Source organism: Ascaphus truei, chromosome 6 (assembly GCF_040206685.1).
Source record: "Ascaphus truei isolate aAscTru1 chromosome 6, aAscTru1.hap1, whole genome shotgun sequence".
NCBI lineage: Eukaryota > Metazoa > Chordata > Amphibia > Anura > Ascaphidae > Ascaphus > Ascaphus truei.
In genome coordinates this window covers 136,768,264-136,795,391 of record NC_134488.1, presented here as the reverse complement: position 1 = coordinate 136,795,391, position 27,128 = coordinate 136,768,264, and the positions used below count along the sequence as shown (strand labels likewise).

General features: G+C 57.6%; 1 protein-coding gene across 4 annotated transcripts in view; it reads left to right on the top strand.

Annotated features, from left to right (window-relative positions):
- The first annotated feature begins 848 nt into the window (after window positions 1–848).
- Window positions 849–27,128, top strand: part of XRCC1 (X-ray repair cross complementing 1) — a 91,542-nt gene continuing 65,262 nt past the window's right edge. Inside the window, exons 1-10 of one of the 4 annotated variants that reach the window (XM_075606441.1) lie at window positions 1,573–1,655; window positions 3,224–3,376; window positions 5,891–5,983; window positions 6,090–6,172; window positions 7,382–7,489; window positions 8,127–8,285; window positions 13,882–13,962; window positions 16,844–16,961; window positions 20,595–20,713; window positions 21,939–22,077. In XM_075606441.1, the coding sequence (XP_075462556.1) occupies window positions 3,358–3,376; window positions 5,891–5,983; window positions 6,090–6,172; window positions 7,382–7,489; window positions 8,127–8,285; window positions 13,882–13,962; window positions 16,844–16,961; window positions 20,595–20,713; window positions 21,939–22,077 (919 nt within the window). In that variant the 5' untranslated portion in view covers window positions 1,573–1,655; window positions 3,224–3,357. Of the gene's footprint in view, window positions 989–1,572; window positions 1,656–3,223; window positions 3,377–5,890; window positions 5,984–6,089; window positions 6,173–7,381; window positions 7,490–8,126; window positions 8,286–13,881; window positions 13,963–16,843; window positions 16,962–20,594; window positions 20,714–21,938; window positions 22,078–27,128 lie in introns of those variants that run through there. The other 3 variants (XM_075606439.1, XM_075606438.1, XM_075606440.1) reach the window with 3 other exon arrangements.

Sequence of the window (27,128 nt, the reverse complement as noted above, 5' to 3'; positions counted from 1 at the left end):
CCCCCATACATATAAAATTCCCCCCACCCCCCATACATATAAAATACCCCCCACACATCTAAATGAAAGACACCTTGTGGATGGTCTCAGGCCTGGTGTCTGCAGGAGTGGGGGGGGGGGTGCAGTTTATTTCTATCCCCAAATTCCCGCCCAAACCTGACTCCTCCCTACCTACCACTTCTCAGCCAATCATTTGACCCTTCCATTTAGCCAGACAACACACCTTCCACCAATCACGGAACGCCGGCCTTATCTTCGCCTGGTAACAACCGACACATTTCCCACCTAATTCTCCTGCTTTCCATTAGCCAATCAGCTTTCAGCCCCTGAGCTGAATACGGGTCGTCCCCAGTCCCATGTCGCCCTATGGGGCTTTCAGGAAAGTGACACAAACACCAACTATACAGGGAACACACCAGACACAACTGTGCAGGTTATGCACAGGGTGAGGTTATAGAGTGGTGTTGGGTTCCTTTACCTTTCACTAATTAAAGCAATGGCCCCCATATGTCCCACACACGAACAATCGGAGATAAAGATGCAGGGGCTGTGCTGATCACAGAGAGTACATAACTCACACAGTGCCTCTGGGGCGAATTCATGCTTTGAGTGGACATCTCCATGTACATCATCATGCAAGCTGGTGCTTTAAGCGTGGTTATCCTCTGACACTACCACAATGACGCAGTATGCTTTGCCATGAATAAAAACAATTGCTGTCACTAAATATACCACACCAATCCATCTAGCTGTCCATTGGGTGTACATAGATGGTTGCTGCATAACGACCGTACTACAACTTCCAGCATTTCCGCGTGTATCAAGATGGCGCCCACACGCTATGCCTGCACACCAACGCCGCGTCACCTGTCGTTACATCCGGGTCAGCGCGACAGCAGGATCACTTCCGGAGCGGGAGGTTTGTGCGCGCGGCGTCTCCTCGGAAACCGTAAGTGTGAAAAAAAACAGCTACATACCCTCAGCACGGGTACACACCGCTACATACCCTCAGCACAGATACACACTACTACATACCCTCAGCACAGGTACACACCGTTACATACCCTCAGCACGGGTACACACTACTACATACCCTCAGCACAGGTACACACTACTACATACCCTCAGCACAGGTACACACCGTTACATACCCTCAGCACGGGTACACACTACTACATACCCTCAGCACAGGTACACACCGCTACATACCCTCAGCACAGGTACACACCGTTACATACCCTCAGCACGGGTACACACCGCTACATACCCTCAGCACAGATACACACTACTACATACCCTCAGCACAGGTACACACCGTTACATACCCTCAGCACGGGTACACACTACTACATACCCTCAGCACAGGTACACACCGCTACATACCCTCAGCACAGGTACACACCGTTACATACCCTCAGCACGGGTACACACTACTACATACCCTCAGCACGGGTACACACCGCTACATACCCTCAGCACGGGTACACACCGCTACATACCCTCAGCACGGGTACACACCGCTACATACCCTCAGCACAGGTACACACCGCTACATACCCTCAGCACAGGTACACACCGCTACATACCCTCAGCACGGGTACACACCGCTACATACCCTCAGCACAGATACACACTACTACATACCCTCAGCACAGGTACACACCGTTACATACCCTCAGCACGGGTACACACTACTACATACCCTCAGCACAGGTACACACCGCTACATACCCTCAGCACAGGTACACACCGTTACATACCCTCAGCACGGGTACACACTACTACATACCCTCAGCACGGGTACACACCGCTACATACCCTCAGCACGGGTACACACCGCTACATACCCTCAGCACGGGTACACACCGCTACATACCCTCAGCACAGGTACACACCGCTACATACCCTCAGCACAGGTACACACCGCTACATACCCTCAGCACGGGTACACACCGCTACATACCCTCAGCACAGGTACACACCGCTACATACCCTCAGCACGGGTACACACCGCTACGTACCCTCAGCACGGGTACACACCGCTACGTACCCTCAGCACGGGTACACACCGCTACGTACCCTCAGCACGGGTACACACCGCTACGTACCCTCAGCACGGGTACACACCGCTACGTACCCTCAGCACGGGTACGCACCGCTACGTACCCTCAGCACGGGTACGCACCGCTACGTACCCTCAGCACGGGTACGCACCGCTACGTACCCTCAGCACGGGTACGCACCGCTACATACCCTCAGCACGGGTACGCACCGCTACATACCCTCAGCACGGGTACGCACCGCTACATACCCTCAGCACGGGTCCACACAGCTCCGTACCCTCAGCACGGATGCACACAGCTCCGTACCCTCAGCACGGGTACGCACCGCTACATACCCTCAGCACGGGTACGCACCGCTACATACCCTCAGCACGGGTACGCACCGCTACATACCCTCAGCACGGGTCCACACAGCTCCGTACCCTCAGCACGGATGCACACAGCTCCGTACCCTCAGCACGGGTGCACACTGCTCGGTACCCTGAGCACGGGTGCACACTGCTCGGTACCCTGAGCACGGGTGCACACTGCTCGGTACCCTCAGCACGGGTGCACACTGCTCCGTACCCTGAGCACGGGTGCACACTGCTCCGTACCCTGAGCACGGGTGCACACTGCTCCGTACCCTGAGCACGGGTGCACACTGCTCCATACCCTGAGCACGGGTGCACACTGCTCCGTACCCTGAGCACGGGTGCACACTGCTCCGTACCCTGTGCACGGGTACACACTGCTCCGTACCCTGAGCACGGGTGCACACTGCTCCGTACCCTGAGCACAGGTGCACCCGCAGGTATTTACTGCTATATATCCTCAGCAAAAGAAAAACCTGCAGGTATATATGGCTATATACCCTCAGCACACATACACCCACAGGTTTATACTGCTAGGTGTGTGTACTGTATATACAGCTATATACCCTCAATACACACTTCCTTGTGTTCTGTTTCTCTCTGACACTGCTGGTTTTGGGGTGAGTTCCCCTCTGTCACACACTGTAGGGATTTTCCTTGATAAGGGCTGAGTAAACATACCTGAGATACCGATCCCTAAAAACAAGCTCTATGATGGAGATAAATCTCTGCCATAGGAAGCACACCATACTGTGTTGCATGCCCTCTGGCAGTGACAGGGTTACTGATGTGTGTTATCACATGTAGGGGTTATGCTCTTGTCCCTGCTGGTTGCGTGAAGTGGATGATCTTGGCGTGCTGTTTGTTTACCGGAGTCAGACACGCGTGTTCTTCACTCTCAGCCGGATAATGCCAGAGATCAAACTGAAGCATGTGGTGTCATGCAGCAGTGCAGATACAGTGAGTATGGGGGGAGGGGCTGTGCAGATACAGTGAGTATGGGGGGGAGGGGCAGTGCAGATACAGTGAGTATGGGGGGGAGGGGCAGTGCAGATACAGTGAGTATGGGGGGGAGGGGCAGTGCAGATACAGTGAGTATGGGGGGGAGGGGCAGTGCAGATACAGTGAGTATGGGGGGGAGGGGCAGTGCAGATACAGTGAGTATGGGGGGAGGGGCAGTGCAGATACAGTGAGTATGGGGGGGAGGGGCAGTGCAGATACAGTGAGTATGGGGGGGAGGGGCAGTGCAGATACAGTGAGTATGGGGGGGAGGGGCAGTGCAGATACAGTGAGTATGGGGGGGAGGGGCAGTGCAGATACAGTGAGTATGGGGGGGAGGGGCAGTGCAGATACAGTGAGTATGGGGGGGAGGGGCAGTGCAGATACAGTGAGTATGGGGGGGAGGGGCAGTGCAGATACAGTGAGTATGGGGGGGAGGGGCAGTGCAGATACGGTGAGTATGGGGGGGGAGGGGCAGTGCAGATACGGTGAGTATGGGGGGGGCAGTGCAGATACAGTGAGTATGGGGGGGCAGTGCAGATACAGTGAGTATGGGGGGGAGGGGCAGTGCAGATACAGTGAGTATGGGGGGGGGGAGGGGCTGTGCAGATACAGTAAGTATGGGGGGGAGGGGCAGTGCAGATACAGTGAGTATGGGGGGGAGGGGCAGTGCAGATACAGTGAGTATGGGGGGGAGGGGCAGTGCAGATACAGTGAGTATGGGGGGGAAGGGCAGTGTAGATACAGTGAGCATAGTGGGGAGGGGCAGTGCAGATACAGTGAGTATGGGGGGGAGGGGCAGTGCAGATACAGTGAGTATGGGGGGGGCAGTGCAGATACAGTGAGTATAGTGGGGAGGGGCAGTGCAGATACAGTGAGTATGGGGGGGGGAGGGGCACTGCAGATACAGTGAGTATGGGGGGGGCAGTGCAGATACAGTGAGTATGGGGGGGAAGGGCAGTGCAGATACAGTGAGTATAGTGGGGAGGGGCAGTGCAGATACAGTGAGTATGGGGGGAGGGGCAGTGCAGATACAGTGAGTATGGGGGGGAGGGGCAGTGCAGATACAGTGAGTATGGGGGGGGGAGGGGCAGTGCAGATACAGTGAGTATGGGGGGGGCAGTGCAGATACAGTGAGTATGGGGGGGAGGGGCAGTGCAGATACAGTGAGTGTAAAGGGGAGGGGCAGTGCAGAAACAGTGAGTATAAGGGGGGGAAGGGCAGTGCAGATACAGTGAGTATAAGGGGGGAGGGGCAGTGCAGATACAGTGAGTATGGGGGGGAGGGGCAGTGCAGATACAGTGAGTATGGGGGGGCAGTGCAGATACAGTGAGTATAGTGGGGAGGAGCAGTGCAGATACAGTGAGTATGGGGGGGAGGGGCAGTGCAGATACAGTGAGTATGGGGGGGAGGGGCAGTGCAGATACAGTGAGTATGGGGGGGAGGGGTAGTGCAGATACAGTGAGTATGGGGGGGAGGGGCAGTGCAGATACAGTGAGTATGGGGGGAGGGGCAGTGCAGATACAGTGAGTATGGGGGGGAGGGGCAGTGCAGATACAGTGAGTATGGGGGGAGGGGCAGTGCAGATACAGTGAGTATGGGGGGGAGGGGCAGTGCAGATACAGTGAGTATGGGGGGGAGGGGCTGTGCAGATACAGTGAGTATGGGGGGGAGGGGCTGTGCAGATACAGTGAGTATGGGGGGGAGGGACAGTGCAGATACAGTGAGTATGGGGGGGTATGGGCAGTGCAGATACAGTGAGTATGGGGGGGTATGGGCAGTGCAGATACAGTGAGTATGGGGGGGAGGGGCAGTGCAGATACAGTGAGTATGGGGGGGAGGGGCAGTGCAGATACAGTGAGTATGGGGGGGAGGGGCAGTGCAGATACAGTGAGTATGGGGGGAGGGGCAGTGCAGATAGTGAGTATAGGGGGGAGGGGCAGTGCAGATACAGTGAGTATAAGGGGGGGAAGGGCAGTGCAGATACAGTGAGTATAAGGGGGGAGGGGCAGTGCAGATACAGTGAGTATAAGGGGGGAGGGGCAGTGCAGATACAGTGAGTATAAGGGGGGAGGGGCAGTGCAGATACAGTGAGTATAAGGGGGAGGGGCAGTGCAGATACAGTGAGTATGGGGGGGAGGGGCAGTGCAGATACAGTGAGTATGGGGGGAGGGTGAGGGCAGGTACAGTGAGTAGGGGGGAGGGCAGGTACAGTGAGGATACAGGTATCGCGCAGTGAGTATGGAGGGGAGGGGCAGTGCAGTTACAGTGAGTATGGGGGGGAGGGGCAGTGCACATACAGTGAGTATGGGGGGAAGGGGCAGTGAAGGCACAGTGAGTATGGGGGGGAGGGGCAGTGTAGGCACAGTGAGGATACAGGTATCACGCAGAGTATATAGAATCGCCCCGGAGTTTGACTCTCGGATCTCGGGAAAGATATTGCTTCTCTATCAACTAATCTGTATATTTTCCCAGACTCACAAAGCAGAGAATCTACTGAAAGCCGACACATACCGCAAATGGAAAGCCAGCCGCGCCGGGGAGAAGCAGGTCTCCGTGATCCTGCAGGTACGGACAATCCCGTGTCACAATCCCGTGTCACAATCCCGTGTCACAATCCCGTGTCACAATCCCGTGTCACAATCCCGTGTCACAATCCCGTGTCACTGCACAGAGAGAAGAATACGTGGCATGTCGGGCTTCTCCCGCTCACAGCAGAGAGACAGAACAGACATGGTCCTGTGCGCAGTCCCCACGGTAGGGTGACACTACAACACACACTGCGCAGTCCCCACGGCAGGGTGACACTACAACACACACTGCGCAGTCCCCACGGCAGGGTGACACTACAACACACACTGCGCAGTCCCCACGGCAGGGTGACACTACAACACACACTGCGCAGTCCCCACGGCAAGGTGACGCTACAACACACACTGCGCAGTCCCCACGGCAGGGTGACGCTACAACACACACTGCGCAGTCCCCACGGCAGGGTGACGCTACATCACACACACTGCGCAGTCCCCACGGCAGGGTGACGCTACAACACACACTGCGCAGTCCCCACGGCAGGGTGACGCTACATCACACACTGCGCAGTCCCCACGGCAGGGTGACTCTACAACACACACTGCGCAGTCCTCACGGCAGGGTGACACTACAACACACACTGCGCAGTCCCCACGGCAGCGTGACGCTACAACACACACTGCGCAGTCCCCACGGCAGGGTGACGCTACAACACACACTGCGCAGTCCCCACGGCAGGGTGACGCTACAACACACACTGCGCATTCCCCACGGCAGGGTGACGCTACAACACACACTGCGCAGTCCCCACGGCGGGGTGACGCTACAACACACACACTGCGCAGTCCCCACGGCAGGGTGACGCTACAACACACACCGCAGTCCCCACGGCAGGGTGACACTACAACACACACTGCGCAGTCCCCACGGCAGGGTGACACTACAACACACACTGCGCAGTCCCCACGGCAGGGTGACGCTACAACACACACTGCGCAGTCCCCACGGCAGGGTGACGCTACAACACACACTGCGCAGTCCCCACGGCAGGGTGACACTACAACACACACTGCGCAGTCCCCACGGCAGGGTGACACTACAACACACACTGCGCAGTCCCCACGGCAGGGTGACGCTACAACACACACTGCGCAGTCCCCACGGCAGGGTGACGCTACAACACATGCTGAATGATTTGCAGCCAATCGCCTACAATCTGTCCCTTACACTACTGCGCGACATTCAATATAGTGACAATATAATGCAGCCTGGCCCCCCTCCTGCAAGGGGACAGAGGAACCTGCAGCACATCGCACCGACCATGCGGCTAGCTGGGTGACACCCCCTGAGAGTTGTGTGCAGTGCTACCCTTGCGATAGTGCCGATCTGGCGTTGCCCTGTTGAAGTCCGTGTGTGTTTGTCTCCTCGCTGCAGTTCGAGAAGGAAGAGCACATTCACAGCATTGATATTGGCAATGAAAGTTCGGCCTTCGTGGAGGTGCTGGTGGGACGCTCCACGTCTGTGAGCGAGCAGGAGTACGAGGTGCGCCCATTACCCGGCCCTCGCCCCTTACAGGGCTCACACAGTCAAGCCTTTAGCTAATGGGAGATTTTAGTCTGAGCGTCAGTCGCCCCCCAAATCCCCAACACCCGGAAGTAATGTTTAATTCTTTGCTCGCGTGCGTGTTTCCGATGCCTAATTATTCAATCACTGCGATCCTCTATCATCATATAAATGTGGTTAGGGGTTTACAGGGGAACTCCCCATATAGGTGGTCAAAAAACACAAACAAAAATAAAACCCATTTATCCGTGGAATCGGCTTCTTTAGAAAGTGTCCATTCCAAGCGTTCCTAGTCAGTCCTGTTTAATTCTAATCCTACCGGGTATTTTATTTTTACATTCCCATTTATATGGCAGAAAATACATTTTCAAAATACTAATATTTGGCTCTTTAAAAAAAAAAAAAAAAAAATCATTAACATGGGGCCAGTTTTGGTGATAGAGCTGTCGGTTCCGATACTACGCGCTCTGCCGCGGGATGCCTGTGCCTCACTGCGCTGCCCATCCTTGGTGTGGCACTCCGCACACCCTGGGTGCTCCCGCCCCTGGCTGCTCGGCGAATGCCTCTGACCCCTCTCCTTCCCCCCCCTCCCCCGCCTGTCTCCCTCCCTGACCAGGTGATCCTGGGAATGTCGTCCTTCATGTCTCCCAGCGAGAGCAAGAGCGAGAGCAACCTGAACCGGCTGCGGATGTTCGGGCCGGACAAGCTGGTGAAGGGGGCGGCCGAGAAGAAGTGGGACCGGGTGAAGATCGTGTGCAGCCAGCCTTACAACAAGGTGCACAGAACCGGCGGCCTGGGTCTGGGCGGGGACACACTACAAGCACATGGGCCGAAACCCCAGCCCAAAGGGACGGGTCCGTTCAATGTGGCTCCCACTTCCAGGCTCACGGGCCCGTAACTATTGGGTTTCCCCTTTCTCACTTCAGAGAGGGATGGCAACGTTATTGGATTAACCCAGGGGCGCTCAACTCCTGTCCTCAAGAACCCCCAAATGGGTCAGCTGGTCAGGATATCCCAGCTTCAGCACACGATGCTCAATCTGATTGCTCCACCTGTGCTGAAGCTGGGACTGATTGCTCCACCTGTGCTGAAGCAGTGATCTCCTGAACATGACCTGTTGTGGGGGATCGTGTGGATTGGAGTTTAGAACCCCTGCTTTAACCCAAATGAAGGGGGGAGGCTGGATGACCCGTGTACCTGCCCCGTTTGCGATCAGCTTGCTCCCGAGATCAGGCGAGCGTTTGGTTACCATGGAGATGTTACAAGTTTAACAAATAGTTATAAATAATCGGTGGTTTCTTTTTGTAGCGTCAGCCCCGGTTATTGACTGAATACTTCAGTGGGAGGCAGCCGCCCCTAACCTCACGTGGAAGATCTGTGTCTCCCTGACACGGACCCCGAGCAGTCTGTCAGATCACTTTAGTACACATCGGGGATTCCGTGGCCTGTATAGGCCACTGTTGCACAAATGGAAAGATCTTGGTGCAGGGTTATTTTAGCGCCCGTTGATTACTCAATAATCGCCTATATTTAGGGTTTCCGGTTTTAGGTTTTAACCTGAAAAATCGAAAAATCACCAGCTGATAGTTTAGCACTTCCAGTTAAAACCGGAAATAAAGTCCTTTCTTGTTGAATTAGTTCCCTCGTCGGAACTTGGCCACAGATCGGATACACCGGTGACCCGAAGGAAGGCGAGAACCAGCAAATGCCCAGATACAGTAATCACACATGCAAGTGTGCCCATTGTTCTGCGCTGTTACACTGAGGCGCACGCTGTTAGTGTTAGTGCACTTTGGTTGTGGGAGGAGCTGTCCCATCTTCGAGTGCTAGGAGTGCAGGTTCGTCCTCCCCATGCTGAAGCTGTGTGACTAGTGTATGCTGTGTCACTGCAGGCCTGTAACCCTCTCTCTGTGTGTATCTGTGTCACTGCAGGCCTGTAACCCTCTCTCTGTGTGTATGCTGTGTCACTGCAGGCCTGTAACCCTCTCTCTGTGTGTATGCTGTGTCACTGCAGGCCTGTAACCCTCTCTCTGTGTGTATCTGTGTCACTGCAGGCCTGTAACCCTCTCTCTGTGTGTATGCTGTGTCACTGCAGGCCTGTAACCCTCTCTCTGTGTGTCTGTGTCACTGCAGGCCTGTAACCCTCTCTCTGTGTGTATCTGTGTCACTGCAGGCCTGTAACCCTCTCTCTGTGTGTATCTGTGTCACTGCAGGCCTGTAACCCTCTCTCTGTGTGTCTGTGTCACTGCAGGCCTGTAACCCTCTCTCTGTGTGTATCTGTGTCACTGCAGGCCTGTAACCCTCTCTCTGTGTGTATCTGTGTCACTGCAGGCCTGTAACCCTCTCTCTGTGTGTATGCTGTGTCACTGCAGGCCTGTAACCCTCTCTCTGTGTGTATCTGTGTCACTGCAGGCCTGTAACCCTCTCTCTGTGTGTATCTGTGTCACTGCAGGCCTGTAACCCTCTCTCTGTGTGTATGCTGTGTCACTGCAGGCCTGTAACCCTCTCTCTGTGTGTATGCTGTGTCACTGCAGGCCTGTAACCCTCTCTCTGTGTGTATGCTGTGTCACTGCAGGCCTGTAACCCTCTCTCTGTGTGTATGCTGTGTCACTGCAGGCCTGTAACCCTCTCTCTGTGTGTATGCTGTGTCACTGCAGGCCTGTAACCCTCTCTCTGTGTGTATCTGTGTCACTGCAGGCCTGTAACCCTCTCTCTGTGTGTATCTGTGTCACTGCAGGCCTGTAACCCTCTCTCTGTGTGTATCTGTGTCACTGCAGGCCTGTAACCCTTTCTCTGTGTGTATGCTGTGTCACTGCAGGCCTGTAACCCGCTCTCTGTGTGTATGCTGTGTCACTGCAGGCCTGTAACCCTCTCTCTGTGTGTGTCTGTGTCACTGCAGGCCTGTAACCCTCTCTCTGTGTGTATCTGTGTCACTGCAGGCCTGTAACCCGCTCTCTGTGTGTATGCTGTGTCACTGCAGGCCTGTAACCCTCTCTCTGTGTGTATCTGTGTCACTGCAGGCCTGTAACCCTCTCTCTGTGTGTATCTGTGTCACTGCAGGCCTGTAACCCTCTCTCTGTGTGTATCTGTGTCACTGCAGGCCTGTAACCCTCTCTCTGTGTGTATCTGTGTCACTGCAGGCCTGTAACCCTCTCTCTGTGTGTATGCTGTGTCACTGCAGGCCTGTAACCCTCTCTCTGTGTGTCTGTGTCACTGCAGGCCTGTAACCCGCTCTCTGTGTGTATGCTGTGTCACTGCAGGCCTGTAACCCTCTCTCTGTGTGTATGCTGTGTCACTGCAGGCCTGTAACCCTCTCTCTGTGTGTATCTGTGTCACTGCAGGCCTGTAACCCTCTCTCTGTGTGTATCTGTGTCACTGCAGGCCTGTAACCCTCTCTCTGTGTGTATGCTGTGTCACTGCAGGCCTGTAACCCTCTCTCTGTGTGTATGCTGTGTCACTGCAGGCCTGTAACCCTCTCTCTGTGTGTATCTGTGTCACTGCAGGCCTGTAACCCTCTCTCTGTGTGTATCTGTGTCACTGCAGGCCTGTAACCCTCTCTCTGTGTGTATGCTGTGTCACTGCAGGCCTGTAACCCTCTCTCTGTGTGTATGCTGTGTCACTGCAGGCCTGTAACCCTCTCTCTGTGTGTATCTGTGTCACTGCAGGCCTGTAACCCTCTCTCTGTGTGTATGCTGTGTCACTGCAGGCCTGTAACCCTCTCTCTGTGTGTATCTGTGTCACTGCAGGCCTGTAACCCTCTCTGTGTGTATCTGTGTCACTGCAGGCCTGTAACCCTCTCTCTGTGTGTATCTGTGTCACTGCAGGCCTGTAACCCTCTCTCTGTGTGTATGCTGTGTCACTGCAGGCCTGTAACCCTCTCTCTGTGTGTATCTGTGTCACTGCAGGCCTGTAACCCTCTCTCTGTGTGTATCTGTGTCACTGCAGGCCTGTAACCCTCTCTCTGTGTGTATGCTGTGTCACTGCAGGCCTGTAACCCTCTCTATGTGTGTATGCTGTGTCACTGCAGGCCTGTAACCCTCTCTCTGTGTGTATGCTGTGTCACTGCAGGCCTGTAACCCTCTCTCTGTGTGTATGCTGTGTCACTGCAGGCCTGTAACCCTCTCTCTGTGTGTATCTGTGTCACTGCAGGCCTGTAACCCTCTCTCTGTGTGTATGCTGTGTCACTGCAGGCCTGTAACCCTCTCTCTGTGTGTATGCTGTGTCACTGCAGGCCTGTAACCCTCTCTCTGTGTGTATGCTGTGTCACTGCAGGCCTGTAACCCTCTCTCTGTGTGTATCTGTGTCACTGCAGGCCTGTAACCCTCTCTCTGTGTGTATCTGTGTCACTGCAGGCCTGTAACCCTCTCTCTGTGTGTATGCTGTGTCACTGCAGGCCTGTAACCCTCTCTCTGTGTGTATCTGTGTCACTGCAGGCCTGTAACCCTCTCTCTGTGTGTATCTGTGTCACTGCAGGCCTGTAACCCTCTCTCTGTGTGTATGCTGTGTCACTGCAGGCCTGTAACCCTCTCTCTGTGTGTATCTGTGTCACTGCAGGCCTGTAACCCTCTCTCTGTGTGTATGCTGGGTCACTGCAGGCCTGTAACCCTCTCTCTGTGTGTATGCTGTGTCACTGCAGGCCTGTAACCCTCTCTCTGTGTGTATATGTGTCGCTGCAGGCCTGTAACCCTCTCTCTGTGTGTATCTGTGTCACTGCAGGCCTGTAACCCTCTCTCTGTGTATGCTGTGTCACTGCAGGCCTGTAACCCTCTCTCTGTGTGTATGCTGTGTCACTGCAGGCCTGTAACCCTCTCTCTGTGTGTATCTGTGTCACTGCAGGCCTGTAACCCTCTCTCTGTGTGTATCTGTGTCACTGCAGGCCTGTAACCCTCTCTCTGTGTGTATGCTGTGTCACTGCAGGCCTGTAACCCTCTCTCTGTGTGTATCTGTGTCACTGCAGGCCTGTAACCCTCTCTCTGTGTGTATCTGTGTCACTGCAGGCCTGTAACCCTCTCTCTGTGTGTATGCTGTGTCACTGCAGGCCTGTAACCCTCTCTCTGTGTGTATGCTGTGTCACTGCAGGCCTGTAACCCTCTCTCTGTGTGTATCTGTGTCACTGCAGGCCTGTAACCCTCTCTCTGTGTGTATCTGTGTCACTGCAGGCCTGTAACCCTCTCTCTGTGTGTATCTGTGTCACTGCAGGCCTGTAACCCTCTCTCTGTGTGTATGCTGTGTCACTGCAGGCCTGTAACCCTCTCTCTGTGTGTATGCTGTGTCACTGCAGGCCTGTAACCCTCTCTCTGTGTGTATGCTGTGTCACTGCAGGCCTGTAACCCTCTCTCTGTGTGTATGCTGTGTCACTGCAGGCCTGTAACCCTCTCTCTGTGTGTATGCTGTGTCACTGCAGGCCTGTAACCCTCTCTCTGTGTGTATGCTGGGTCACTGCAGGCCTGTAACCCTCTCTCTGTGTGTATGCTGTGTCACTGCAGGCCTGTAACCCTCTCTCTGTGTGTATCTGTGTCACTGCAGGCCTGTAACCCTCTCTCTGTGTGTATCTGTGTCACTGCAGGCCTGTAACCCTCTCTCTGTGTGTATGCTGTGTCACTGCAGGCCTGTAACCCTCTCTCTGTGTGTATCTGTGTCACTGCAGGCCTGTAACCCTCTCTGTGTGTATCTGTGTCACTGCAGGCCTGTAACCCTCTCTCTGTGTGTATCTGTGTCACTGCAGGCCTGTAACCCTCTCTCTGTGTGTATCTGTGTCACTGCAGGCCTGTAACCCTCTCTCTGTGTGTATGCTGTGTCACTGCAGGCCTGTAACCCTCTCTCTGTGTGTATCTGTGTCACTGCAGGCCTGTAACCCTCTCTCTGTGTGTATCTGTGTCACTGCAGGCCTGTAACCCTCTCTCTGTGTGTATGCTGTGTCACTGCAGGCCTGTAACCCTCTCTCTGTGTGTATGCTGTGTCACTGCAGGCCTGTAACCCTCTCTCTGTGTGTATCTGTGTCACTGCAGGCCTGTAACCCTCTCTCTGTGTGTATGCTGTGTCACTGCAGGCCTGTAACCCTCTCTCTGTGTGTATCTGTGTCACTGCAGGCCTGTAACCCTCTCTCTGTGTGTATCTGTGTCACTGCAGGCCTGTAACCCTCTCTCTGTGTGTATGCTGTGTCACTGCAGGCCTGTAACCCTCTCTCTGTGTGTATGCTGTGTCACTGCAGGCCTGTAACCCTCTCTCTGTGTGTATGCTGTGTCACTGCAGGCCTGTAACCCTCTCTCTGTGTGTATGCTGGGTCACTGCAGGCCTGTAACCCTCTCTCTGTGTGTATGCTGGGTCACTGCAGGCCTGTAACCCTCTCTCTGTGTGTTTGCCTCCCTTAGAACCTGACCTACGGACTCTCGTTCATACGTTTCAACTCTCCGCCAGACAAGGACGAGATCTCTCCCACCGCCGCCTCCCCGGTACGGACCCTCCGTGCGACCCCGCCCCCTGCGAAACCTGTCCCGGAAATGGAGAACATTTACATTGTTATGTAGGCAGAGACTCCAGCCAGACTCTGGAACAGACACAGCGCTGCAAGGTTCAATGTGAAAGTACAGAAACCAAAGCCAACGCGTGGCTCCTCTCTGGGACCTTGCTCAGGTGGTGAGAGGAGCCACGCGTTCCTCTGTGGGACCTTCCTCAGGTGGTGAGGAGCCATGCGTTCCTCTGTGGGACCTTCCTCAGGTGGTGAGAGGAGCCACGAGTTCCTCTGGGACCTTCCTCAGGTGGTGGTGAGGAGCCACGCGTTCCTCTGTGGGACCTTCCTCAGGTGGTGAGGAGCCACGCGTTCCTCTATGGGACCTTCCTCAGGTGGTGAGGAGCCATGCGTTCCTCTGTGGGACCTTCCTCAGGTGGTGAGGAGCCACGCGTTCGTCTGTGGGACCTTCCTCAGGTGGTGAGGAGCCACGCGTTACTCTGTGGGACCTTGCTCAGGTGGTGAGAGGAGCCACGCGTTCGTCTGTGGGACCTTGCTCAGGTGGTGAGAGGAGCCACGCGTTCCTCTGTGGGACCTTGCTCAGGTGGTGAGAGGAGCCACGCGTTCCTCTGTGGGACCTTCCTCTGGTGGTGAGGAGCCACGCGTTCCTCTGTGGGACCTTGCTCAGGTGGTGAGAGGAGCCACGCGTTCCTCTGTGGGACCTTGCTCAGGTGGTGAGAGGAGCCACGCGGTCCTCTGTGGGACCTTGCTCAGGTGGTGAGAGGAACCACGCGTTACTCTGTGGGACCTTCCTCAGGTGGTGAGAGGAGCCACGCGTTACTCTGTGGGACCTTCCTCAGGTGGTGAGAGGAGCCACGCGTTCCTCTGTGGGACCTTCCTCAGGTGGTGAGGAGCCACGCGTTCCTCTGTGGGACCTTCCTCAGGTGGTGGGAGGAGCCACGCGTTCCTCTGTGGGACCTTACTCAGGTGGTGGGAGGAGCCACGCGTTCCGTTCTGTACTTTGGAGGATAAAGATCCCATTTGCATATCGCACCTCGCAGCGCTGTGTCTGTCCCAGCAGTCTGGTTAGAGTATTTCTATCTATCTCCGAACCGATACTCCCAGGTACTTTATTGTGACCCCCACGGGCTTTGCTGCGGAGTTCTGAGTGCCCCCGACTGGCGGGGTCCCGGCCCACGTAATCGGGGAGAACAAGAGCTGATTGTTGCAGGGAAATTGCTGTTTTAAACCAGTCCTTTAGGTGAGGGTTATACCAGTCCTGTAGGACCGCTCATGGTGAGGGTTATACCAGTCCTATAGGACCGCTCATGGGGAGGGTTATACCAGTCCTGTAGGACCGCTCATGCTGAGGGTTATACCAGTCCTGTAGGACCGCTCATGGGGAGGGTTATACCAGTCCTGTAGGACCGCTCATGCTGAGGGTTATACCAGTCCTGTAGGCTCGCTCATGGGGAGGGTTATACCAGTCCTGTAGGACCGCTCATGGGGAGGGTTATACCAGTCCTGTAGGACCGCTCATGCTGAGGGTTATACCAGTCCTGTAGGACCGCTCATGGGGAGGGTTATACCAGTCCTGTAGGACCCGCTCATAGTGAGGGTTATACCAGTCCTGTAGGACCGCTCATGGTGAGGGTTATACCAGTCCTGTAGGCTCGCTCATGGGGAGGGTTATATCAGTCCTGTAGGCTCGCTCATGGGAAGGGTTATACCAGTCCTGTAGGACCGCTCATGCTGAGGGTTATACCAGTCCTGTAGGCTCGCTCATGGGGAGGGTTATATCAGTCCTGTAGGACCGCTCATGGGGAGGGTTATACCAGTCCTGTAGGCTCGCTCATGGGGAGGGTTATACCAGTCCTGTAGGACCGCTCATGGGGAGGGTTATACCAGTCCTGTAGGCTCGCTCATGGGGAGGGTTATACCAGTCCTGTAGGCTCGCTCATGGGGAGGGTTATACCAGTCCTGTAGGACCGCTCATGGAGAGGGTTATACCAGTCCTGTAGGACCGCTCATGGGGAGGGTTATACCAGTCCTGTAGGACCGCTCATGGGGAGGGTTATACCAGTCCTGTAGGACCGCTCATGGGGAGGGTTATACCAGTCCTGTAGGACCGCTCATGGGGAGGGTTATACCAGTCCTGTAGGACCGCTCATGGGGAGGGTTATACCAGTCCTGTAGGACCGCTCATGGGGAGGGTTATACCAGTCCTGTAGGACCGCTCATGGGGAGGGTTATACCAGTCCTGTAGGACCGCTCATGGGGAGGGTTATACCAGTCCTGTAGGACCGCTCATGGTGAGGGTTATACCAGTCCTGTAGGACCGCTCATGCTGAGGGTTATTCCAGTCCTGTGAGACCGCTCATGGTGAGGGTTATACCAGTCCTGTAGGACCCGCTCATGGGGAGGGTTATACCAGTCCTGTAGGACCGCTCATGGGGAGGGTTATACCAGTCCTGTAGGACCGCTCATGGGGAGGGTTATACCAGTCCTGTAGGACCCGCTCATGGTGAGGGTTATACCAGTCCTGTATGACCACTCATGGTGAGGGTTATACCAGTCCTGTAGGACCGCTCATGGTGAGGGTTATACCAGTCCTGTAGGACCGCTCATGCTGAGGGTTATACCAGTCCTGTAGGACCCGCTCATGGGGAGGGTTATACCAGTCCTGTAGGACCGCTCATGGGGAGGGTTATACCAGTCCTGTAGGACCGCTCATGGGGAGGGTTATACCAGTCCTGTAGGACCGCTCATGGGGAGGGCTAGATTAGCCTCTTCAATGTGCATTGTTCTGTAGTGACGGGGCTAATCTCTGCGCTTGTATTAGGTTTCCCAGTCACAATATTAACCCTTTCTTCTGCTTCACACAGAAAGTCACCAAGTTGGGTCAGTTTAAGGTGAAGGAGGAGGAGAGTGTATCTCCCTCCATGCGTCCCGGAAGCCTATTCTTCAACCGTACCAGCAAGGCACCGCTCACCCCCCCCAAAGGTAAGCCCTCCCCACCACGCATAATCCACTCTGCACACACATGCCACCGCTCACCCCCCACAAGGTACCCCACTCTGCACACACACCACCGCTCAACACCTCCCCTAATGGTAACCGCCCCCCCCCTAAAAGATAACCCACTCTGCGCACACACATGGCACTGCTCACCTCCCCTACCCCCCCAAAAGGTAACCAGCTCTGCGTACATTCGTTGCTATTCCCAGCCCAGTTCCTCTGCAAAACAAGAGCGTACAACTCCCAGGTCTTACGTGTGTGTGTGTGTGTCCAAAGCACAAACTTTCTCAAGGTGCATGTGAAAAAACAGGTAAAATATTCACCCCTCATAGGACGCTTAGAGTGAAACGCGTCGGGCAGATCTGAGGCTGTATAATTGAGCGGTGTCCGCTCCTTCTTTGCGAGAACGCGACTCGTCCTGTCTCCCCTGGTGACGTCACAGACCCGGAAGAGAAGCAGCGCGCCGAGACGAGAGGACTCGGGCGCCGACGTTCGGAGCAGTGGCGCCTTGGGGGGCGGCCAGTCTTCAGACCCAGGGTGGTCTATATGTCTTTAGTGTCTTTAGTGTCTTCAGTAAAACATTCTGCAGGAGTCCACGTGTCGGAGAAACGTGTGTGTGTGTGTGTGTGTTCTCATCCAGAAAAATAGAACAGAAAAACACAGTGTAATACTGAAGTAGATATAATTATTATTTTTTTAGAAAGTATGCTGATTATTCTCCCATTTTATGTGAGCAATATAAGCATTTCGGTTGTTCCAAGTAACCAACTTATATGGTGTGAAGAGACGTCACTGGAAGGACGGGATACTCCCGGCATCGGAAAGCACAGGATACAGGGATAATGTACAAAACTTTATATATGCAATAATAAAAACATGGCAATCACTTACCTGTAAGTAAGAAACGTGCACCGTCGGCCCCTCCGGGTCAGGCAGTGAGTGTTTCCGTCCTGGAGAAACCCTTCTTGTAGTAAGCCCTCGTGGTGGCCATACACACAAAGTCACTCCGTATAGCGCTTCACATGTCCTGGGTGACCCTCCACACTGCCTCTGGCTCAGTAAGCTGTGCTTTGTCTCTGCAGTGGAACCCGACGCGTTTCATCAGGTTTGACTTCTTCACAGGGCGTTATGATTGTGCATGTAATATATTCCCACGTGCACCTTGAGAACGTTTGCGCTTTGGATCTGTTGCGATTTCATCACAAATGTTGGGAAATATCTCTTGGATAGAGCGGCACCTTTCCCAGGAGTTGGTGTATTGTGTTTGTCCTGTTAGGGGGGGGGACTCTCACTTATTTCTTAATAAATTGGGTAATAATCCTTTCTGGGTTTTGGTATAAAGACGCCGGTGAGCGAGCGGATCCCTTTGTTGCCAGGAGGTAATGTGCCGTTACACGGAGGTAAAGTGTCGTTATACGGAGGTAACGTGCTGTTATACGGAGGTAACGTGCCGTTACACGGAGGTAACGCGCCGTTACACGGAGGTAACGCGCCGTTACACGGAGGTAACGCGCCGTTACACGGAGGTAACGCGCCGTTACACGGATTTAACGCGCCGTTACACGGAGGTAACGCGCCGTTACACGGAGGTAACGCGCCGTGACACGGAGGTAACGCGCCGTGACACGGAGGTAACGCGCCGTCACACGGAGGTAACGCGCCGTCACACGGAGGTAACGCGCCGTCACACGGAGGTAACGCGCCGTCACACGGAGGTAACGCGCCGTCACACGGAGGTAACGCGCCGTCACACGGAGGTAACGCGCCGTCACACGGAGGTAACGCGCCGTCACACGGAGGTAACGCGCCGTCACACGGAGGTAACGCGCCGTCACACGGAGGTAACGCGCCGTCACACGGAGGTAACGCGCCGTCACACGGAGGTAACGCGCCGTCACACGGAAGTAACGAGCCGTCACACGGAGGTAACGAGCCGTCACACGGAGGTAACGTGAAGTTACACGGAGGTAACGCGCCGTCACACGGAGGTAACGCGCCGTCACACGGAGGTAACGCGCCGTCACACGGAGGTAACGCGCCGTCACACGGAGGTAACGCGCCGTCACACGGAAGTAACGAGCCGTCACACGGAGGTAACGAGCCGTCACACGGAGGTAACGTGAAGTTACACGGAGGTAACGCGCCGTCACACGGAGGTAACGCGCCGTCACACGGAGGTAACGCGCCGTCACACGGAGGTAACGCGCCGTCACACGGAGGTAACGCGCCGTCACACGGAGGTAACGCGCCGTCACACGGAGGTAACGCGCCGTCACACGGAGGTAACGCGCCGTCACACGGAGGTAACGCGCCGTCACACGGAGGTAACGCGCCGTCACACGGAGGTAACGCGCCGTCACACGGAGGTAACGCGCCGTCACACGGAGGTAACGCGCCGTCACACGGAGGTAACGCGCCGTCACACGGAGGTAACGCGCCGTCACACGGAGGTAACGCGCCGTCACACGGAAGTAACGAGCCGTCACACGGAGGTAACGAGCCGTCACACGGAGGTAACGTGAAGTTACACGGAGGTAACGCGCCGTCACACGGAGGTAACGCGCCGTCACACGGAGGTAACGCGCCGTCACACGGAGGTAACGCGCCGTCACACGGAAGTAACGAGCCGTCACACGGAGGTAACGAGCCGTCATACGGAGGTAACGTGAAGTTACACGGAGGTAACGCGCCGTCACACGGAGGTAACGCGCCGTCACACGGAGGTAACGCGCCGTCACACGGAGGTAACGCGCCGTCACACGGAGGTAACGCGCCGTCACACGGAGGTAACGCGCCGTCACACGGAGGTAACGCGCCGTCACACGGAGGTAACGCGCCGTCACACGGAGGTAACGCGCCGTCACACGGAGGTAACGCGCCGTCACACGGAGGTAACGCGCCGTCACACGGAGGTAACGCGCCGTCACACGGAGGTAACGCGCCGTCACACGGAGGTAACGCGCCGTCACACGGAGGTAACGCGAAGTTACACGGAGGTAACGCGCCGTTACACGGAGGTAACGAGCCGTCACACGGAGGTAACGCGCCGTCACACGGAGGTAACGTGAAGTTACAAGGAGGTAACGTGCCGTTACACGGAGGGAACGGCGCCGTTACACGGAGGGAACGGCGCCCTTACACGGAGGGAACGGCGCCCTTACACGGAGGGAACGGCGCCGTTACACGGAGGGAACGGCGCCGTCACACGGAGGGAACGGCGCCGTCACACGGAGGGAACGGCGCCGTCACACGGAGGGAACGGCGCCGTCACACGGAGGGAACGGCGCCGTCACACGGAGGGAACGGCGCCGTCACACGGAGGGAACGGCGCCGTCACACGGAGGGAACGGCGCCGTCACACGGAGGGAACGGCGCCGTCACACGGAGGGAACGGCGCCGTCACACGGAGGGAACGGCGCCGTCACACGGAGGGAACGGCGCCGTCACACGGAGGGAACGCGCCGTCACACGGAGGTAACGCGCCGTCACACGGAGGTAACGCGCCGTCACACGGGGAAGCACTCCCTCCTATCTCCGCATATTTAATGCACCAGTTGGTTGTTTTATAAACAATAAGGGAAATAAAGTGAATAGATATTTCCTCCCTGTACCCGACAGCTCCGCAGACGGCGCAGAGCTACGCGTCCGTCGCACTGCAGGGGAGCGGCGCAGCGGAGACCAACGCCGGCACCGAGAAACCGACCTCAAAAACCTCACCCAGCAATGACACGCCAAAGGTAAACTGCCCAGTGTGGTGCCCCGTCCCGCCTGGGGGTGCCCCGTCCCGCCTGGGGGTGCCCCGTCCCGCCTGGGGGTGCCCCGTCCCGCCTGGGGGTGCCCCGTCCCGCCTGGGGGTGTCCCGTCCCGCCTGGGGGTGTCCCGTCCCGCCTGGGGGTGCCCCGTCCCGCCTGGGGGTGTCCCGTCCCGCCTGGGGGTGTCCCGTCCCGCCTGGGTGTGCCCCGTCCCGCCTGGGTGTGTCCCGTCCCGCCCGGGGGTGTCCCGTCCCGCCCGGGGGTGTCCCGTCCCGCCCGGGGGTGTCCCGTCCCGCCCGGGGGTGCCCCGTCCCGCCCGGGGGTGCCCCGTCCCGCCCGGGGGTGCCCCGTCCCGCCCGGGGGTGCCCGGTCCCACCTGGGGGTGCCCTCGTCTGTGTGTCCTATCTAAACCAGCTCTCTCATGGAAACACACGAATCATTTGACCGTCTGTAACCAGAAACGCGTTGGTTCCGCCAGTGATTTTGTTTCCGTACGGTTAGTTTTGGGTTTAATGAAACGAGTAGTCCCACACGCCTCCGTTTCTCAGCATACCCCTGTGAGTACAGCCCGCTTCCCGCGCACCGTCCGTCTCTCCGTGCTGGATGGCGGGGGGCTGAGCCGCTCTGCTCTCGGGTAGGTGTACACTCCTTGCATACATGGGGTGTGTGTCTGTTCCCCACATAGTCGGGGTCTCCGTGCTGGGCGGCGGGGGGCTGAGCCGCTCTGCTCTCGGGTAGGTGTACACTCCTTGCGTACATGGGGTGTGTGTCTGTTCCCCAGATAACACAACCTATCCCGTGATAACTCACAATACCACGGGGATTGCATAGGATTCAGCCGCAGTATTGCCACAGACTATCACAATATATCCCGACATTAAGCACCAGGGGGAGCAATGAAGCGGTGTGTAGGTTGTGATATAATTTCATGGAACGAGGTCGGTATTCACGGTTGTGTTAGTATGTAGGAAGCCTTTAAAGCCTCGCAGGTCTCCTCTTGGTGTGTGCAGGTAGTTGTGAGGGTCACTTGTTGGATGAGAGAGCTCTGTAAAAATTCTCAGTGTGATTTATCTCCGCCTGATCCTGCTCTCTCCGCACCTAGAGGTCTCTAGTTGCTCACCTGGTGAGAAATGAATGATTCGGTCCCCGGTCGCGCCTTTCTCTGGAAGAGATATTGGATCTTGGCTCACGTTATTCTCGACATCCTCAGGAACCGACGTCCAGCAAACGCAAGTTTGAGTTCAACAAAGAATCCTCGAGCCGTCCGCCCTCCAAGAAACCTGACCCTAAGGAGTCCCCGTCTCGCCCCAAAGAGAGCACATCGCAGCCGGCGCCCAAGAAACCGAAAGGTGAGCTCGGCACACGGGCTCCGGCATAGACCGCACTGCTCTGTAATAGCCACCGGCTCTCCCCTGCGGGGAGTGGGACACACGACCCCAGACTGTGCAGCAAGTGATTGTAGGAAGAGGAGACGTGAAGGTGCAGAATGCCGGGCGTTCTCTCCACTGACCCCGATCTTTCCTGCACCGGACACATTGCTCCGGCCGCTGGGAAGCGGTGTCGCGGTTGCGTGGGAAGCAGTGTCGCGGTTGCATGTGGGAAGCAGTGTCGCGGTTGCGTGGGAAGCGGTGTCGCGGTTGCGTGGGAAGCTGTCGCGGTTGCGTGGGAGGCGGTGTCGCGGTTGCGTGGGAAGCTGTGTCACGGTTGCGTGGGAAGCTGTGTCGCGGTTGCGTGGGAAGCAGTGCCGCGGTTGCATGTGGGAAGCGGTGTCGCGGTTGCGTGGGAAGCGGTGTCGCGGTTGCGTGGGAAGCAGTGTCGCGGTTGCGTGGGAAGCGGTGTCGCGGTTGCGTGGGAAGCTGTGTCGCGGTTGCATGTGGGAAGCTGTGTCGCGGTTGCGTGGGAAGCAGTGTCGCGGTTGCGTGGGAAGCAGTGTCGCGGTTGCGTGGGAAGCGGTGTCGCGGTTGCGTGGGAAGCGGTGTCGCGGTTGCGTGGGAAGCTGTGTCGCGGTTGCATGTGGGAAGCTGTGTCGCGGTTGCGTGGGAAGCAGTGTCGCGGTTGCGTGGGAAGCAGTGTCGCGGTTGCGTGGGAAGCTGTCGCGTTTGCGTGGGAGGCGGTGTCGCGGTTGGATGGGAAGCGGTGTCGCGGTTGCGTGGGAAGCAGCGTCGCGGTTGCGTGGGAAGGAGCGTCGCGGTTGCGTGGGAAGCAGTGTCGCGGTTGCGTGGGAAGCAGTGTCGCGGTTGCGTGGGAAGCGGTGTCGCGGTTGCGTGGGAAGCGGCGTCGCGGTTGCGTGGGAAGCAGCGTCGCGGTTGCGTGGGAAGCAGCGTCGCGGTTGCGTGGGAAGCAGTGTCGCGGTTGCGTGGGAAGCAGTGTCGCGGTTGCATGTGGGAAGCAGCGTCGCGGTTGCATGTGGGAAGCAGTGTCGCGGTTGCGTGGGAAGCAGCGTCGCGGTTGCGTGGGAAGCAGCGTCGCGGTTGCGTGGGAAGCAGTGTCGCGGTTGCATGTGGGAAGCAGTGTCGCGGTTGCGTGGGAAGCAGTGTCGCGGTTGCATGTGGGAAGCAGCGTCGCGGTTGCGTGGGAAGCAGCGTCGCGGTTGCGTGGGAAGCAGTGTCGCGGTTGCATGTGGGAAGCAGTGTCGCGGTTGCGTGGGAAGCAGCGTCGCGGTTGCGTGGGAAGCAGTGTCGCGGTTGCATGTGGGAAGCGGTGTCGCGGTTGCATGTGGGAAGCAGTGTCGCGGTTGCATGTGGGAAGCAGTGTCGCGGTTGCGTGGGAAGCAGTGTCGCGGTTGCATGTGGGAAGCAGTGTCGCGGTTGCATGTGGGAAGCAGTGCCGCGGTTGCGTGGGAAGCAGCGTCGCGGTTGCGTGGGAAGCGGTGTCGCGGTTGCATGTGGGAAGCAGTGTCGCGGTTGCATGTGGGAAGCAGTGCCGCGGTTGCGTGGGAAGCAGCGTCGCGGTTGCGTGGGAAGCGGTGTCGCGGTTGCATGTGGGAAGCAGTGTCGCGGTTGCGTGGGAAGCGGTGTCGCGGTTGCATGTGGGAAGCAGTGTCGTGGTTGCGTGGGAAGCGGTGTCGCGGTTGCATGTGGGAAGCAGTGTCGCGGTTGCGTGGGAAGCGGTGTCGCGGTTGCATGTGGGAAGCAGTGTCGCGGTTGCGTGGGAAGCAGTGTCGCGGTTGCGTGGGAAGCAGTGTCGCGGTTGCATGTGGGAAGCAGTGTCGCGGTTGCATGTGGGAAGCAGTGTCGCGGTTGCATGTGGGAAGCAGTGTCGCGGTTGCATGTGGGAAGCAGTGTCGCGGTTGCATGTGGGAAGCAGTGTCGCGGTTGCATGTGGGAAGCAGTGTCGCGGTTGCATGTGGGAAGCAGTGTCGCGGTTGCATGTGGGAAGCAGTGTCGCGGTTGCGTGGGAAGCGGTGTCGCGGTTGCGTGGGAAGCAGTGTCGCGGTTGCATGTGGGAAGCAGTGTCGCGGTTGCATGTGGGAAGCAGTGTCGCGGTTGCATGTGGGAAGCAGTGTCGCGGTTGCATGTGGGAAGCAGTGTCGCGGTTGCATGTGGGAAGCAGTGTCGCGGTTGCGTGGGAAGCAGTGTCGCGGTTGCATGTGGGAAGCAGTGTCGCGGTTGCGTGGGAAGCAGTGTCGCGGTTGCATGTGGGAAGCAGTGTCGCGGTTGCATGTGGGAAGCGGTGTCGCGGTTGCATGTGGGAAGCAGTGTCGCGGTTGCATGTGGGAAGCAGTGTCGCGGTTGCATGTGGGAAGCAGTGTCGCGGTTGCGTGGGAAGCAGCGTCGCGGTTGCATGTGGGAAGCAGTGTCGCGGTTGCATGTGGGAAGCAGTGTCGCGGTTGCATGTGGGAAGCAGTGTCGCGGTTGCATGTGGGAAGCAGTGTCGCGGTTGCATGTGGGAAGCAGTGTCGCGGTTGCATGTGGGAAGCAGTGTCGCGGTTGCATGTGGGAAGCGGTGTCGCGGTTGCATGGGAAGCAGTGTCGCGGTTGCGTGGGAAGCAGTGTCGCGGTTGCATGTGGGAAGCAGTGTCGCGGTTGCATGTGGGAAGCAGTGTCGCGGTTGCATGTGGGAAGCAGTGTCGCGGTTGCATGTGGGAAGCGGTGTCGCGGTTGCATGGGAAGCGGTGTCGCGGTTGCGTGGGAAGCAGTGTCGCGGTTGCGTGGGAAGCAGTGTCGCGGTTGCATGTGGGAAGCAGTGTCGCGGTTGCATGTGGGAAGCAGTGTCGCGGTTGCATGTGGGAAGCAGTGTCGCGGTTGCATGTGGGAAGCAGTGTCGCGGTTGCATGTGGGAAGCAGTGTCGCGGTTGCATGTGGGAAGCAGTGTCGCGGTTGCGTGGGAAGCGGTGTCGCGGTTGCGTGGGAAGCGGTGTCGCGGTTGCGTGGGAAGCAGTGTCGCGGTTGCGTGGGAAGTGCCGCGGTTGCGTGGGAAGCAGTGTCGCGGTTGCATGTGGGAAGCAGTGTCGCGGTTGCATGTGGGAAGCAGTGCCGCGGTTGCGTGGGAAGCGGTGTCGCGGTTGCATGTGGGAAGCAGTGTCGCGGTTGCATGTGGGAAGCAGTGTCGCGGTTGCGTGGGAAGCAGTGTCGCGGTTGCATGTGGGAAGCAGTGTCGCGGTTGCATGTGGGAAGCAGTGCCGCGGTTGCGTGGGAAGCGGTGTCGCGGTTGCGTGGGAAGCTGTGTCGCGGTTGCGTGGGAAGCAGTGTCGCGGTTGCATGGGAAGCAGTGTCGCGGTTGCGTGGGAAGCAGTGTCGCGGTTGCATGTGGGAAGCAGTGTCGCGGTTGCATGTGGGAAGCAGTGTCGCGGTTGCATGTGGGAAGCAGTGTCGCGGTTGCGTGGGAAGCGGTGTCGCGGTTGCGTGGGAAGCGGTGTCGCGGTTGCGTGGGAAGCAGTGTCGCGGTTGCGTGGGAAGCAGTGTCGCGGTTGCGTGGGAAGCAGTGTCGCGGTTGCGTGGGAAGCAGTGCCGCGGTTGCGTGGGAAGCGGTGTCGCGGTTGCATGTGGGAAGCAGTGTCGCGGTTGCGTGGGAAGCAGTGTCGCGGTTGCATGGGAAGCAGTGTCGCGGTTGCGTGGGAAGCAGTGTCGCGGTTGCATGTGGGAAGCAGTGTCGCGGTTGCATGTGGGAAGCAGTGTCGCGGTTGCATGTGGGAAGCAGTGTCGCGGTTGCGTGGGAAGCAGTGTCGCGGTTGCGTGGGAAGCAGTGTCGCGGTTGCGTGGGAAGCAGTGTCGCGGTTGCGTGGGAAGCAGTGTCGCGGTTGCGTGGGAAGCAGTGTCGCGGTTGCGTGGGAAGCAGTGTCGCGGTTGCGTGGGAAGCAGTGTCGCGGTTGCGTGGGAAGCAGTGTCGCGGTTGCGTGGGAAGCAGTGTCGCGGTTGCATGTGGGAAGCGGTGTCGCGGTTGCGTGGGAAGCGGTGTCGCGGTTGCATGTGGGAAGCGGTGTCGCGGTTGCGTGGGAAGCAGTGTCGCGGTTGCGTGGGAAGCAGTGTCGCGGTTGCGTGGGAAGCGTGTCGCGGTTGCGTGGGAAGCGGTGTCGCGGTTGCGTGGGAAGCAGTGTCGCGGTTGCGTGGGAAGCAGTGTCGCGGTTGCGTGGGAAGCGGTGTCGCGGTTGCGTGGGAAGCAGTGTCGCGGTTGCGTGGGAAGCGGTGTCGCGGTTGCGTGGGAAGCAGTGTCGCGGTTGCGTGGGAAGCAGTGTCGCGGTTGCGTGGGAAGCAGTGCCGCGGTTGCGTGGGAAGCAGTGTCGCGGTTGCGTGGGAAGCAGTGTCGCGGTTGCATGTGGGAAGCAGTGCCGCGGTTGCATGTGGGAAGCAGTGCCGCGGTTGCGTGTGGGAAGCAGTGCCGCGGTTGCATGTGGGAAGCAGTGTCGCGGTTGCATGGGAAGCAGTGCCGCGGTTGCGTGGGAAGCAGTGCCGCGGTTGCATGGGAAGCAGTGTCGCGGTTGCATGTGGGAAGCAGTGTCGCGGTTGCATGTGGGAAGCAGTGTCGCGGTTGCATGTGGGAAGCAGTGCCGCGGTTGCATGTGGGAAGCAGTGCCGCGGTTGCATGTGGGAAGCAGTGTCGCGGTTGCATGTGGGAAGCAGTGTCGCGGTTGCATGTGGGAAGCAGTGTCGCGGTTGCATGTGGGAAGCAGTGTCGCGGTTGCATGTGGGAAGCAGTGTCGCGGTTGCATGTGGGAAGCAGTGTCGCGGTTGCATGTGGGAAGCAGTGTCGCGGTTGCATGTGGGAAGCAGTGTCGCGGTTGCATGTGGGAAGCAGTGTCGCGGTTGCATGTGGGAAGCAGTGTCGCGGTTGCATGTGGGAAGCAGTGTCGCGGTTGCGTGGGAAGCGGCGTCGCGGTTGCGTGGGAAGCAGTGTCGCGGTTGCGTGGGAAGCAGTGTCGCGGTTGCATGTGGGAAGCAGTGCCGCGGTTGCATGGGAAGCA